Source organism: Azolla caroliniana, unplaced genomic scaffold (genome assembly GCF_043228905.1).
Source record: "Azolla caroliniana isolate FFs.n. ecotype wild unplaced genomic scaffold, voAzoCaro1.0.p SCAF_10, whole genome shotgun sequence".
In the NCBI taxonomy this organism is placed as follows: Eukaryota; Viridiplantae; Streptophyta; class Polypodiopsida; order Salviniales; family Salviniaceae; genus Azolla; species Azolla caroliniana.
The window spans coordinates 17,174,934-17,191,535 of NW_028230445.1; the positions used below are offsets into that span (position 1 = coordinate 17,174,934).

The window sequence follows — 16,602 nt, forward strand, 5'->3', positions numbered from 1 at the left end:
TTATAGATCCAGATTCGATCAAAGTACAACCGGAATGGCACGTATGTGTTTATGAGCACACATGGCTACGTAAAGTTAGTTGGAACCCTTTGCGATGGGCATGGTGCCATCCTGATGCGGGACAATGAAGCAAAGTGACCCCCTTCTTCAAATTCACGGTCACTAGATTGGGTCGTCACATCTTAGTTGCTCAAACCTATAGAGAACTAATTGCTACAAAGATATGGCACACATACTATGTTCCCCATACAACTATTGTAACCATGTTTTGGCAGCAATTATGGAAACAACAACACGCTCGGTGAATTGCCACATTCTAATGACTATTAATATATAGGTCACTACCAGTTGGAGCGTGACAACGTGGAATTCTTAGCTCTTGTAATTGTATAGTGTGCCCCAATGCAACAGATTCAATCTGACACGCTCGGTGGGATTGCCCAGAGACCCAATGTTGAATATCACGACGGGGAGTTGGTCACCTATTGCAATTATGTCAAGTGCAAGGCACAATCAAGTGGGGGGATGTATGTTGGTTATCATGGCAGACCCCAGTTGACAGATACAAACATCAAGAAGAGGGGATGACATTGGTGATAAAGACACAAGTGATCTCGTTCTCCATCACCAACCACTCAACTCTCATTAATGCCAACGCTCAAGTTGTGTTGGAATTGGTCAACCCAATAACACTTTGGATTCTCTAGAAACAGTGGTGTAGGTTGGTCTTCTTCAATCAAACCATCCATCAGGGGATGTTACTACAGTAAAAGATATGGAGTGAAGTTGGAGCCACAATAAAGAGCCAATACAAGGCCATCATGGGTAGAACCAATGGAGCCGAAAGAGAATGATTAGCATTCATTCAACAATGGTCCTCCTCTCCCTTTCTTGAGTCAGTGGGCCTCCACCTACGATGGAACTATCACATTCTTATTGGGATTTGTACATAACGTTCTCATCTATAAAATTTTATAGCTAATGGAAGGAGTTTTTTTATTTGAAAGAAAAAACAAAGTTTGTAGAATCAAAATTTGAGAGATACATAAAACAATGATCATGGCAAAATATGGTTTAATAAATACAATCTTTGGAGGCATCTAATCTTTCTGGTGATCAACAATCTACATTTCCAAAATGACAAACTGTGAACAGATTCACCTTTGGCCTCTAGGCCTGTCGAAACCACATGGTCACCGAGGTAGAGCACAATCTACCGAAATCGGCATAGGTTAGATGCCATTAATGGAACATGGTAATCCCATATTCATGTGTGCGTCCGTAAGGGCTAGGCATGTAACGAGGTATGGGTGGAGAAAGACCCAAAAAGCAAGTACTATATAAGTTTTGTAAATGGAGATGACTATTGCACGAGTGCAATGTGTCATGCATGTGAGTGAATTTATTTCATATTAAACACAATGCCATTGGTTTTCGCACATTAAAAGTTCTAATATTAGAAACCACTAAATGCAGAAGAGAATTGTAACTATATTAATAAGGAGAAAATTAAAACAAGCAAGAAAAAATGCATCGGGATAGGTGCCCTTGGATTGTTATGAAAGATCAAACTAATGATATTGTGAAATGCACATAAAGAGAATCCAAACCAGTTTTCTTAGATTCTTACTTCTTGCTCAATTTATGATAGATACAAAGGTACCCATTTGGGTTAGTTTAGCTACATGCGTGCTAAAAGGGTGGCACAAAGGAACACATGTACACAACAACATGAAGACATACACTTGCATCAAAGGGACACCACATTCCCCCCCTGAGAGAAACAAGGAGTTTTACGATATGAGGAAAGGACGGGTGCTAGAACATGGGCCTGGGGTGACATAGGGCTTGATGCAAGCAACATGGGCAGAGGTGAATCGGTTGTTGGAATTGTGTTAGGAGCAAGTTGGCGAGTTGGGACTCCATGAATGAGGTGGTAGGGGCTAACACTTTACCCCGCTTCTCCACCAATATGTGAAATGCACACAAAGAGAATCCAAACCAGCATGCTTAGCTTCTTACTTCTTGGTCAATTTATAGTAGATTCAAAGGTACCCATTTGTGTTGGCTTAGCAACATGCGTGTTGAAAGGGTGTGCTAAAAGGGTGGCACAAAGGTACCCATTTGGGTTGGCTTAGCTACATGTGTGCTAAAAGGGTGTGCTAAAAGGATGGCACAAAGGAACACATGTAGGCAACCACATTCCGCACACGTTGCAAGTTGTTCCAATTCACCCGCATGTCATTCGGCCTATCTAATGTCGGCAACACATTCCAACACATGGCCAACTCCATCTTCGCCTCCCTCATCAGCAAACGCATCCTCCTCGTTTATCTCGGCGACATCCTTATCCACACTACCACTTGGGAGAACCATCTACCAACTCTCGTTGAAGTCCTCACTCGCATAACTAAGCATAACTTGCAACTCCAATTGAAGAAGTGTATGTTACTCCCCTCTGGAGGAATACACTCTCGGTTACTACTCTCGAATAATCGGACCAAGGTATTGTGGTAGGAAGGAGGGAAAGAGCTTCAGATCGTCCCCTAGACTAGGCACTCAACTGGTCCGCCGAATACAAGAGCTAGGGGTAACTTTACTCTAGGGGATCCAAGATATCTCACTTTGAGGATATCCAACTCGCCTGCTCTGTTTGACACTTGGAGACACAAACTGATTCCTATAGACTTGCAAGGAACACCGGAATAGATATCCTGTCGAATCGGCTATAGCCAATTCGGGCACACAACTACACAGTAACACAAGATCAACATGTTATAACACAGATAGACAATACAGAATAATATATTAAGGTTACATCTTTGTTAGAAGTACTGATCGACTATTGGTATAGTCTCTATTCAGTCAGAAATGCCCACTCCTCATGTACAACTATTCATCTAAATCTACCTCTTCCTCTCTCATTCACATAGTCCGTATATAATATTCCATGCTTCCTATTTCAGGGGATCATGGTTAGTTACAATCGTTTTTGGTGTTATAGTAACGCCGCATTCGGATCTTGGTCGGCTCCCTTCATTTGGCTTTTTGTGCTTAGCTTCCTGCCTCCTTTCACACCTTCGGTCGTCTTGCCCGACCAACGGTGTCATTGGAGAAGCACCAACCCCCGTTTTCTTAGCTTCTTCATCTCTAGCAACAGAATCTGTATGGACCCTACAAAGGTAGTTGACATCACCAACCATCCCTGCCCCACCTTACTAAATACATTGCAACATTTTTTGGCCATGATCACCTTTTCCCTCCGATTCATCATGAACCTTGCCTCTGTCACTTTTCCTCTTTGCCGGCTCTTAAAGAAAGATGGGACACTTGTTTGGGATCTTGCTTGCGAAGACAATGTTCATCACCTAACAATGGTCCAGGAATCAGGGTTGCTCGCCCATCCTAACTTTGGCCAACCAACCATTCACATTGCAGATAGATGCCTCAAACCATGGGTTAAGAGTTGTTCTCTTGCAAGAAGATTACCACGAGCAAGAAAAGGCGGTCGCCCTCATTAGCCGAACTCTCACGCCAACTACTCAACCACTGAGAAGGAATTACTTGCAATGGTTTAGTCTTTCTAGCGTTTTTTCACCCATACCTTCATGGCAGATAGGTTACAGTTGAGACTGACCTCCAGCCCTTGCTTTCTCTTATCCATCAACCTCACCCCCCCAAGCCGCTTGTTACGATGGATGCTAGCACCCCAAGATTATCAATTTACCCTCTCCTATCGGAAAGGTGTAACCAATTTGGCCGTTGATAGTCTCTCTCACACTTACTTCTAGGTTGTCTAATTTCTCCTTGAGCCATCCGGTCCTCCGCTGCCACAACTCGCTACACTTCAACAACATGAGACCACCATCTAAGAGATAACCCATCAGTTGTGCTCCCTCCAACCATTTCCCTCACAGCAGCGGTTCATGTACCGCGATAACTTGGTGTTCTTCATTCAAGCACATCACGAGCCGAGCCTCTACATCCCTCGTGCCCTACAACAAATGTACCTCCAATTTTATCACGACCACCCACAAGGTTCTCGAAAAATTACACCTCAAGTATTACTGGCCCAACATGCGGCACTCTGTCTCTACCTACATCAAACAATGTGTTTTGTGTCAACACATCAAACCTATAGGAAAGCTCGTTGGAACAATCCAGCCCATCACCATCACATCGCCTTTCGAGCTCGTCGGATGGGATTTCATGGAACCTTTTCCCAAATCCCCCAGAGGCAACAAGTATATCTTGGTCATAACCAAATACCTCACCAGATGGGTTGAAAGCATTGTCATCCCTGACGTCCCTACGCCAACCATCGCCTCCAAACTATTACACAAGGTAATTATTCAGCATGGTTGCCCCATCCAACTATTATTTGATCAAGGCCGCTAGTTCCATAGGGATGTCCTCAACGTCGTTGCGGCTCAACTAGGTGTCCAACTGGCGTTTACATCCCCATACGATCCACAGACAAATGGCCTCACCAAACACCTCAACAAGACCCTCAAGTAGGAGGTTGCTGCTTATATTGATCCATGCCACAAAACCTGGGATCAAATATTGCCTTCTGTCACCTACCCCTACAATACATGCGTCAACATGGACCAACCTTTTTCAAACACTCTATGGGCACAACCCTCGCCTCCCACCAGAATCGTCCATTGATGTCCATTCCAAACCAGCTTGCTTAGCTTCTTACTTCTTGCTCAATTTATAGTAGATACAAAGGCACCCATTTGGGTTGGCTTACCTACATGTGTGGTATAAGGGTGTGCTAAAAGGGTGGCACAAAGGAACACATGTACACCACCATGTGAAGGCATGCACTTGCATCAAAGGGACACCACAATATTATTGGATAATAAAGAAATAAATGAGAATGTTGTTCCTCACGACCACCCTCGAGTGAAGGATTTGAGACGATCCCTAAACCTCGATGGTGTCCCATATCACCGCGTATGATCTAGAGATGTAGCTCGGCTTAGATTAGATGTAGATGATAGGCGCCTTGAAACAAATGCTTTGCCAAACCACCAAATTCTCAAATGCTCACCAGGGAGATGTAAAATGAGGTTGCTAGTCCCATATTTATATCTTAAGCCAAAGGGCCCTTGACCACCACATAGGTCCCTATCTGTTGTAGACCATGGTAGGTTGCCTTAAACCCTAGGGTAATTATCCTACCTCATTTATTTATTTATGATAAATTATCCTTTCCATTCAAACTTAAAGTTTTGTCCATAACATACTCCCCCTCTTAAAGAAATCGCACTCTTGCAATAAGAATTGAGGAAATTTTGTAACTCGGGCCACACTCAATCTTCTGCGTTTCTATCCTTTGAGGAATTTTTCTCAACCACCTTGGTTGAGCACACCTTCACTAAAGCCACCTTGGCTCTAACTCGAGTAGTCAGTTCCTCTTCCTCTTCCTCTTCCACCAATTCGACTTGTGCTTTTGGTACTCGATAGGAACCCCCTTCTTGCTTAGGGCACTCCTCCAAGCTTGTTACTTCAAGCTTCTCTACTTCCTTTCTCAATGAAGGTCGCAATATGAAAAGAAAAACTTGCAACCTATCAAAATCATCCATGTTAGTAATCGGCAATATCTTTGATACTTATTAACATACTCCCAGAGTTTCTTAAACTCTTACTTTAAATTTCTCTACTCATCCTATAGCTTGTAAGGCTCATTGGGTGGGATGAAGTACTCCCGCATCCATACCTTGAAATCCTCTCAATCCTTGGCCTCTTCTCCTCCATCAAGAGGTCCCAATTGTAGATGTCTTACTCAATGGTATTGGCTTACTATGTCCACCAATGCTTGTGGTCACACACAACATTGCTCCAAGTAGCTCTCCATCACGTGGATCCACTTGTTGACTACAAGGGACTCCCTCACTCCTACGTACTCCTTCAAGATGACTGACTTGTAGGTTCCATACTCTAATTCCTACTCATACATAGATATATATAAGGGAATTCAAAATTTCCTTTCCTTATGTCTTTTTCTTCTCCATTTGTTTTTCCTTTATGTGATGCTAAACGTGATGTTTATCGAAACACAAAAGTGTGGGGTATAACGTCACAATCTGCATCGTATTTGAGAGATGTTAACACCCTATTCTATGTTTAATTTAGTGCTAGGAGGGCAAACTATCTTATGAGAATGAGATAATAGTTACATGCAGTGCATGCAAAGAGGGTAATGGAAAAAAGGATGTCGATGTAAGAGAATATACTTGATCCAAGTTTAGATTAACGTTTATGGTTAAACTTCAATCTTAAAAGCCTAGTTCTTGAGCGTAAATTATTTTCGCTTACTTTATCTAATGTATTATCTTACGCTTTGTTTGCAATCAAACCCTGACTTATATCTTAATTGGACAATGTAGCATTTTGTTCTAATTTAGTGTGAGGTTTTCATAATACATCTCATTAACTAAACCAAACTAAGTTTCATATACTCTATAATGGGTGGCACAAGTAATATTTTGTGGTTGGCTACAATATTTTATTTTATTTTTTTTCCAAAAAAAACACTACTTCCCATTAGTTAGCAAAAGAATTACATCGAAGAACAGCCATAATCAAAACAACATAATCCTCACCTAACTATTTACAACAAGAGTAACCCACTGCCTCTTTTTACATAGTGACCACCATGGTGACCACATATTCACAACGAAGCCAATGGCGGAAACAGCCATCTTGGTGCTTGGTAATTCCATTTAGGACCAGACGCTGAATTAACCATCATAGGAGAGCGACCCCATTTCAGCAAAAACTTTGAGCGAGCCCTGTCTGCTGCATCTGAGTTCCCTTCAATTGAGTTGTACTGTCCGCGCAGCCAAGATACCAGCTCGAACCAAATGTTTAGCAACACCTCACCGCTTGGGAGTTTTCGTTGCTGAAAAACAAACATACATCGTCTGGTCCAAATGTGCCAGACCGAGAAGCATGCCACCAACATCCATATCTCCTCAAAAAAACCAGAGTTTGTACCAGGTTCTACTCCAACACTTTTGAATACACTGCCGCCCTACAATATAAAACCATGACCATGTGGATTTAATTGTTCCGCCCAACCTTCCTTAGTTAGTTTCAAACCCTGTAAGGACCCCCACACAACTCTCCCATTCACCCCGCATGCTGCCACTATCCTGAGACTTCGACCCCAAATGTTGATTGCCTCTGCACAATTCCAAAAACAGTGAGGTATCGATTCCAAAGAGTGACCACATAACAGGCAACCAGCCTCCCCACCACGAGACCTCATCCACTCCCCTACCGGTAACGCCTTATGACTAAGAAGCCAAAACCACACCTTGATTTTTTCTGGCATATCAGATGCCCATAGTCTCCGCCAAAACGACTTCAACAAGTCATCTGATATGCCTTTATCCCTCCAACTATTGCGAGTTTGAGCAGCACCCACTGATTTGGAGCCAATGATTTGCCTTCCGAGCTTAGTACTATAATCAAAAAACCCCACCAGAAAGTATTTTCTTAGAATGACCCATTCATAATAGAATATGTACAATTTTAGTTGGTTTCAACACGACATATTTTAAAAAACATACAGCTTTGAAAAAACCCATTGTTGAGAATTTCATCAATTTTTAGAGAATCTTTAAAGAGAAACTACATTACATGTTAAAGTATTGTAGACAATGTGTGTCTTTTTTGTGCATGTGCTTTTTGTAACGTTTATATGAAGCTACAATATGGAGCAAGATTTAAGCGAACTACATTAGCTTTGAGAAATTGATATGAAGGGAGAAAACAAATAAATATTGAGAGATTTTATGTGAAATGAGGTATGTAAAGTTAGACTTTGGATAAAATGTCGAGGCTTGAAAGGTTGGACCTAATAATATAGTTGAGGATATAGTTTAATGCAAACTTATTTGGGAGTAATTTAATTCACCTTTTTGAATCATTTGTTGAAGTGTTCTTGTAATTGATGGATGGAATTCTTGACTTTACCAACATATATGTCAAAAGTTATCATGCACAACAATGATCAACATATCCTCATTATTTATGCAAAATACACTCTAACATTTCTTAAAGTGATAAATTTAGGGGAGATTGTTGAAGATAATGTGTGAATGAGGTTTGTTTTGAGACCTAATAGTTTTCGATAATCAAGATAAGAGATTTTGACAATCTTATATGAGCATGTATGGGTTAGTGGATTGAATTTTCCATCAGTGAGTTTTTCTATGCTAGATAGTATGGATGTCAAATATGTTGATAATAATAATCTTAGTGCCCAAAGTTAGAAACAAAAACTAGCCTCAATGAGTATGAAGGACAACTACAACTATGCACATATGTAATTAGGTCATATCTAACTGTAAACTCGTAATATATAGATATTGTATAGTCTAGAATTACATTGTCACGACACATTGTGAATAGATAAAACACTGACATATTCATAAAAGATATCGTTGTTGCAAATTTATGTCTACATTATTTAATTATAGGTGTACATAGGAACATTATATATAGTCTTTTGATTTTAATTTTGCAGGCACACAATGATTTCTCTTTATTGTTGTACTCTGATTATGTATATCTATCACACCTCCTTGGTGTCGGTGGGATTTTAGAAGAAAATTCTATTCTTGTTGAATATTACATGTTTTACAACTCATTCAATTTTGTTGTTTTGTGTCGGTGAATTTTGGTATAAATCATGTAGAGCGAATAAAAGAGATGTTAAGTACAAATATAGTGTGAACAAAGATAACAAAAGCTTACACTTGTGAAGAAATATCAAAGACCCTACCTATATATTATCAACCTTGTAAGAACTTTGTGAGTTATAGTGGCATTGGTTAATGACCCCAATTAGAGTTCTTAAGGTTGCGTTCATGAGAGGCCTTAGGATAGGGGATGTGGGGTGCTCAGTGCTCAGTGCTCACATGGTGGAAAATCATTGTTTTTAGATAAAAACAAGTTCCAAGCATAAAATGGGGAACCAAAACCTTTGCATGTGAATAATGTTGCAAGTAGAATGAGAATTAGTGATCAAACAATTACACAACCTTTTTATACACTTAAATGGCATAGTATTGGTTTCCTAATCCTTGTATGTAGAAAAGTGCGTGCTTTGTGAATTTGGCCTAAGCTATATTTTATTTTGAAATTAAAAGATAAGTTCATTTAGATGTCCATGGTGTATGTATGCCCATGTGGTTATCTCTATGGAAGTATTTGCTATTGATGATTCCTCTACATATCAATGAAACTTACCACATGATGAGTATATTTCTTGTGAACTTTGTGATATGCTCTTGGTGCACATTGTCATGACGTAAGCTTCACCACATGTATACAAACATCATGGTTCTTAGAAAGCAAATAAGTGATAGAGAGAAATAGAATGACAAAGGATTATTGTTTATGTTTTGATAAACTTGAAAATCGTAGTCTTAATCCTCTTGCTAGATTATTCTAGTTATACCTTTGGAAGACCATGCATGTTGGCCAAGTGGTGTTTATGCAGTAGATGCACTAGTCATGTTGGTCCACTAGCCTCCATCTATGGTGAATATCTTACTAAAGTAGATAAATACAAATATATGTTTTGATTAGCTACATTTAATCTATTGATAATAACTATTCCTATAACAAATACGCTAGTGCTTCAATTCATGACAACAATTTGCGAGTATAATCAAATTGCCATCAAAAGTTTTTCACATAATCTTGTGAAAACCATATGACAACATTTGGTATGCGTAGAGACAATTCACATGAGTAGTTCTCATTGGATTTGAGCAATTGCAGAGAGCAAGACATATGTTATTATCTTCCTCGGAGGTTAAATATTACCTACGGAACCAAAAGATAAACTTTCTTGAGTACAAGTGACTCTTATTGTTCAAGAATTTTGCTAATGAATGGGCAATCAAGAGTGCACATTGAGATTGTCGAAGGAATGTGTACTTCCAAACTTGTTCAGAGCTAAAATATGCATGTCTCCGCACATGTGACTCAATGGCATGTCTCACATTGAAAATAATGTCGATAAATAAAACAATGTGTATATATATATAGAGAGAGAGAGATAAACTAAGAGGCCATTCGCAAACATCATTAGCCAATCTTCCAAAAGTATAATGCATATAGAGATTTATGGTTGTTTCTATCTTGGACGTAAAATTTTATGAGGGGTCATCTACTTGGACCCAATTGCAAATTTTAAAATACAAGTGGTAGGTGCCATCATTTTCATTATGAAATTTAATTTTGGGGATAAAAAGTCACTCCACATGGGGTGAGGATTAAATTACTACCTTGTGAACATATTGCACTCTATTAATCCAGCAATAGCATGTGCCTAGAATAAGGTGTAGCTAAAAATATACGAATTTATGAAGTAGGATTGGCTCGGATAAGTTTTATGATAGATTTAAAATCGGGCATTCTTTTAACATGCTCTTATATTTAGAGTCAAGCTTCTAATGTAGGAGATATATAGAGTCAAGAATTTACCCATTCAGCTCATAAAAACATAGGAGTTTGGCATAGTAGTGGATCGACAACATGAAAAAGAAAAGGGTGAAAGTTATTGTGTTTTTCAGTGCATTCATTGTACATGTGCCATGTATATGTATTGTTCTAGAGTTATGAAGCTAGATGTCAATTGAGACAAAATTGATCCACTAGAACATAAAAGGAATTGAGAAAAGTGAACACGCTAGAATTTATATGCGATGGAAAAGGTGTGTAAATTTGAGAAAAGTGTAATGATTTCTTTTAGGAAAGCTAGTTGTGTTTAAAATTATTGACTTACTTAGGGATGGGTTGTACGGTGTACCCCTCAAGTTGAAGTGATGTAGGAACGAAGACGAGAGGAAACACAATTTTTCATATAGTATTTGGTTGGCTAGAACTAAAAAATTTTACTTCAAATTTTTGAGTTTGAAGGTCATGTCTATCAGATATGGTGCTAGTGGGATAAAGGCATTTCTGAGGTGAAATCCTTATTATGATTGTCTCTCCCAAAGGCCTTAGCTACAACACTTTACATATTCGAACAGTCACCGCAAATTCCTTTTGTTTTTTTTGTTTACATTGGAACACTCATCCGACACACCCTTCTACTTTTCTATAATTCTTTGTGAAGCCATTACTTCTGATAAGTCCCCTACGTAGTACCAATCAACATTACACTATATGTCAATGTCCACCCTAACTAAGATCCTACAACATAAAGATACTTGTAAGATTTTTTGTTTGATGTGAATTGAAAGATATATGCGGTGAGCACATATACACCCATATAAAATGATAGGTAGGTTTTTATTATCTTCCCCAAACATGTTAAACAAAGAAGTGGTTGTAGTGGGTGGGGGCCATGACGAAACTAATGGTATCCTTTCTAACTTTTCTATGTGCTCACAATATTAACTTTGTCGGCAAGCTTTTTTCCAAAACAAGATGAAAGGGGTAATATTGTCATTTGGTGAACACTTCCAATCATATGTATAGAAATATAATTAGGATCAACATTATGCAACCGAAACGACCCATGAGTCTTGACAAAATCGCATAAACAAATTCCCCCGTTCATATACATGTGAAGCAATCTATCATCAATTGTCGAGGTAGCATGTTTACGTATATATTTGCATCTTGTGTTGACGGAGGTGATTCAGGACGTGTTCTGCAGCCAACCTATTCATCGAGGATATTTTCATAGGAGCTCATGTCGTCACGATTCTAAATCTATAGCGTCGTAGTCCTGGTGCTATGCTCGTGATATGTAATTCTCTCTCTCTCTCTCTCTCTCTCTCTCTCTCTCTCTCTCTCTCTCTCTCTCTCTCTCTCTCTCGTGGTGACATAAATATTGCGACAATATAATGTCAGCTCGTCCTTCACTAGAGACATTTGGGAAGTTGGGGGTGGGGTGGGGGTTCGGCGCAAGTGTACTTGAAAGGTTCAACGTGTGTACAAAGTGAATGATAGAACCCCTAGACCTACAATATGACGTGTTCATGTAAGAGAGAGAGAGAGAGAGAGAGAGAGAGAGAGAGAGAGAGAGAGAGAGTGTGTGTTGGAAGAGAGTGAGAGAGGAGCACGTCTTCGACGTGGGGTTGTGGACTACCCGAGACAATGCACGTTCCATTTGTTCATTTATTGCAGTGCACATTGCCATAGCCTTCCTTATATTATATATATATTAAACAACATAGAAAGGCAATTCAAGTTGTGGGCACACACACACACACACACACACACACAAAGCCAACTCAAAGCTAATTCAAGTTGTGTACATACATATGTACATTGTAGTCTTCACTTCTATCATACATAATTATATCATTTCTCAATAAGAGTATAAAGAAACAAGCAAGAAAATCTCTTTTTCCTAAAGTCTCTCCTCCTCCTCTCTTTTTTTACTTTTCAATACAACTCAACTCAAATATGTATACATATATATAATCAATCAACTAACTCAATCAAATCAATGAATATACATGTATATATATATAAATAATCAATCCAATAATTGAGCTGTGCTTTAATGCACATTGGATGTATGTATGTATGTATGATGGTGATGATCTTTGCAAAGAGCTTGGAGTCCTATGGATGAATTGATCTACCAAAGGGACTCACTACCTCCTCATGATCCGCTCCTGAATTCCATGCATTGGATGATTCCTGCAGCTGAAACCCTCAATCTTTGATTATTAGCTTGAACAGGCCGGCCATTCATTCCATCAAGAGGTATTTGGCCCCCTTTCCCTCTCTTCTTCCACCTTCTTGCCCTTCTTCTACCCGATTCTGATTCTGATTCTGATTCTGATTCTGAATCTTCTTCTGATTCTGATTCATGCCAGGTTTGGCCGTTAGATGGCATGATGTCCTCCTGACCAGTGCCTGTGTATGTAGCTAATTCACATTACAATCATTTGTTTTTTTCTCCACAGGTAAATTAATCACAGCTATTCTGGAGAGGAAGAAATTGGTCACCAATTCCGGTTGCATTCGCAAATCTTCTGTACAGGCGGCCACTTACAGCTACAGCTAGGGTTAGGGCTACTACTACGATTACCTGGGAAAGACACCATATAATTAAGATGGAGCAGATGATGGTGAGGCCATCGATTACTAACTACATCTTCAACATACAGCAGCAACAGCAACAGCAACAAGACGACGACATTAACAATGCTGTTGATGACTACAACAATGAAAACAGCAGTAACCATCATTATCATCATCATCATCATGCTCATAATACTGCTGAATCTGTTGCCACACACAGCAGCTGTAATAATAACCATCACAACAGCAACATATTCACAGCTACATCCCTCATGTTAGAGTCCGATTTCCAGCTACTTGAAGAAGATCTTCAATACACTCCTCATCCATTCTCCCATGATGATGGCGATAGAGATGACAATGATGATGATGATGATAATGATGATGATCATGATGATAATGATCTCCGTCACCATAAGCATCGCCATCATCACCATGTTACCATGATTCATGATAACATTACTACTAGTACAGCCACTCGTACATCTAATTCTCATGATTCCTCCTCTATCACTTCTAATAATGATGCACACCATCACGATCCAATCTTTCCTGTCGAGAGCTGCGTGAAAGACCTTAACAACAATCATAATCATGTAAACGTGGCTGATGCAGACCATGGTAACCATACTGGACGTGATGATGGTCCACATCATAATCTTCCTCATCGTCTAAGTTCTCCTCCACAAACAGAGAATTATATTCATAGTCTTGATCCGATATTCAGCCTTTCCCAGAGCACCAAATCCAGTGATGATGATGTTGCGACTACATCAGGATTCGATCACTGGCTCGCTTCCTTTGACGAAGAATTAACTAGGACATCCCAGGAGTACATTACCGACAATATATTATACGGACCGCCGTCCAATATCTTCAATAGCAATGAAGACATAGATCTAGTCTTCAATTATGGTCATCACGGCGACATAATTAACAACTACAATGTGGTGGATGATCATGCAGGAAATGACATGGCCATGATTAAGGAGGAGGAGATGGCAGAGCCTGAAGGATTGGAAGGTATCAATTATGGTAAGGGTATTAATATGGATGGAGCTGGGTGTGGATCAGAATCAAACACCATTATAAGTTTTCATAATTGCGATATAGGTGATCATCAGAGGTCTGATGATGATGAATTAATGATGGAATTTCAACCACATTTAGCTGTAGTTTCATCGACCGGGAAACCAAGAAGCAAACGAGCGCGCCGTTTCTCGGATCAAGCAGCCAGTAATTGGTCATCAGGAACATTCAGGAGTATCCTTACAAGTAGTACTACATCTACTACCTCTCATTATGTACATGGAGGCTCTGGTAGCATCATAGATCCCTCCCCGAATAGCTTCGATTCTTATACCCCTACCTCCAATTCGCGTCAGAATGATGATCATATCATTAATCTCCATGAGTATAGCAACAATCATCACCACCAAAATACTCTTGTAATTAAGGCTTCAGAGGAGCCGGAGATTGAGAGCATTGGGCCGCTCCAAGAGAAGTATCATCGCAACGTAAGCGGCATCCATGTCGATCATCCTGCATTAGTACTAATGTATACCGAGAATGTGATTCATGATCACACCCAAACTAATTATGGGGAGGAGGAGGACGAGGAGGAGGTAGTGATCACAGGGGGCATTACTCCTCGCAACCATTATACGCCGCCTCAGAATAATGTGGTCCGCGGTAGTGCTACCGGTGTGCCGGATGCATTACATTTGGGCAAAGTACTGATGAAGAGTAGTACTATGGATCACCAAGCTCACCATGGGGGGCAACCACTAGCTAGTGCAATAGTATGCAATAATAATACTAGGTCATGGAATGCCATGGCCAAATGTAGTAAATCCAAGACTAAGAAGGAGGAGGGCATAGAGTCTGTTTATACAAGCACTTGTTTTAGGAAGGATGAGGAGCTGCAGATGAATGGACAACACAATGAAGACATGGATCATGGATTATCATCGAGCTCAAGCTCAAGCTCATCGTCATCGCAGATATGTGCGAATGGGAATGGCCGGAGATGCTCACATTGCTTGTCTCAGAAGACACCTCAATGGAGAGCAGGGCCTGATGGCCCCAAGACCTTGTGCAATGCATGTGGTGTCCGGTACAAATCGGGCCGGCTCTTCGATGAGTACAGGCCCGCGAAGAGCCCGACCTTCTCGAGCTACAAGCATTCCAATTCTCACAAGAAGGTGATGGAGATGAGGAGGAGAAAGCTCATTATATCAAGCCCATGCAACACCAACACCAATAGCACTTTCAACAACAACAACAAAAGAATGTCCATGATAATTGAGTAGAGTGCATGCCATCATTAGTACTGAGCTTTGTCATGATCACGATCGTAATTATATCATGATGATGGTGATGGTCAATAATGACATGCACAATTAGAAGAAGAAGATGATGATGATGATGATGATGGAGTAGAAAGCTCATTATATCAAGCCCATGCAATTTCAACAACAAAGTGACACTATTGTCCATGATAATTAATTGAGCATTGGATCATGAGTACTAATCATGAACCCGGGCCCAGCCATCATGAGTACTAATCATTGTCATGATCACGATCCTAAGTAAGCGTAATGTGATAATTATTACTCATGATGATGATGATGATGGTCACTTAGTCACTAAGGACATGCACATTAAGAAGAAGAAGTCTAGCATTAATAACAAGGACATGAATTATCATGCCCAATCATTAATGGTGACAGAACTTAATAATAACTACTTTTGATACTACTACTACAACCACTACTTTATTGTCCAAAGCTTAAGCTTCTAGTACTCCTGAGTCCTTTTCATATATTATTCATGATTTAAATATGCCAGCAGTCCATGGAATTCATTCAATAGCCCATTTTTAGCTTACTATCCCTTCTCATTCTTTTTATATAAATTTAAGTGTCTTTAGTGGACTCTTCTAAGTTCTGTTATATTCACCACATAATAATATAACCTTTTAAGTCCTTAAATGTCCCTTCATAACGTATGGACTAGTCTTCTTCTTCATAATTAATTTCTTATAGCTCATACCAATTTTACCATTTGTTCATGTATATATATTACCACCAAAACAGTTATAAATATATATTTACATGTGTATCTTCCAATGCAATATTCATTTTTCCTTCAAGTTTGTATATTTCTTCAATGCATTTTTTAGGGAATGGATGACCATGAGATTGTTTCTAGGCTCATTTTAATGCTCAAAAGTAAATTAATATGTGATTGGTTTAAAATTCATTAGCTGATGTGATATCGATGACATCTAGTGATCTCTCTCTCTCTCTCTCTCTCTCTCTCTCTCTCTCTCTCTCTCTCTCTCTCTCTTGGTGAAAACACACAATTATATTAATAAATGTGTGTAAAAACCACTACTTACAATGGGTGTGACAATGGAGTATGGTCACCCACTAACTACACTACATGGGTAAGACGAACATGTTGAAATGCCAATAGGCAAGACGAACACTCCATTGAGGAAAGATTTTCCACTTGCTCCAA

At 39.6% G+C, this 16,602-nt stretch overlaps 1 protein-coding gene across 1 annotated transcript; it reads left to right on the forward strand.

The window, feature by feature from the left end:
• Positions 1–12,563: 12,563 nt before the first annotated feature.
• LOC147859254 (uncharacterized) lies at positions 12,564–15,389 on the forward strand. Its single transcript, XM_087326298.1, has 2 exons — positions 12,564–12,756; positions 12,960–15,389. Exon 2 carries the CDS (start codon positions 13,110–13,112, stop codon positions 15,387–15,389), a length of 2,280 nt encoding a protein of 759 aa, XP_087182424.1. The 5' UTR covers positions 12,564–12,756; positions 12,960–13,109.
• The last annotated feature ends 1,213 nt before the right edge of the window (positions 15,390–16,602 follow it).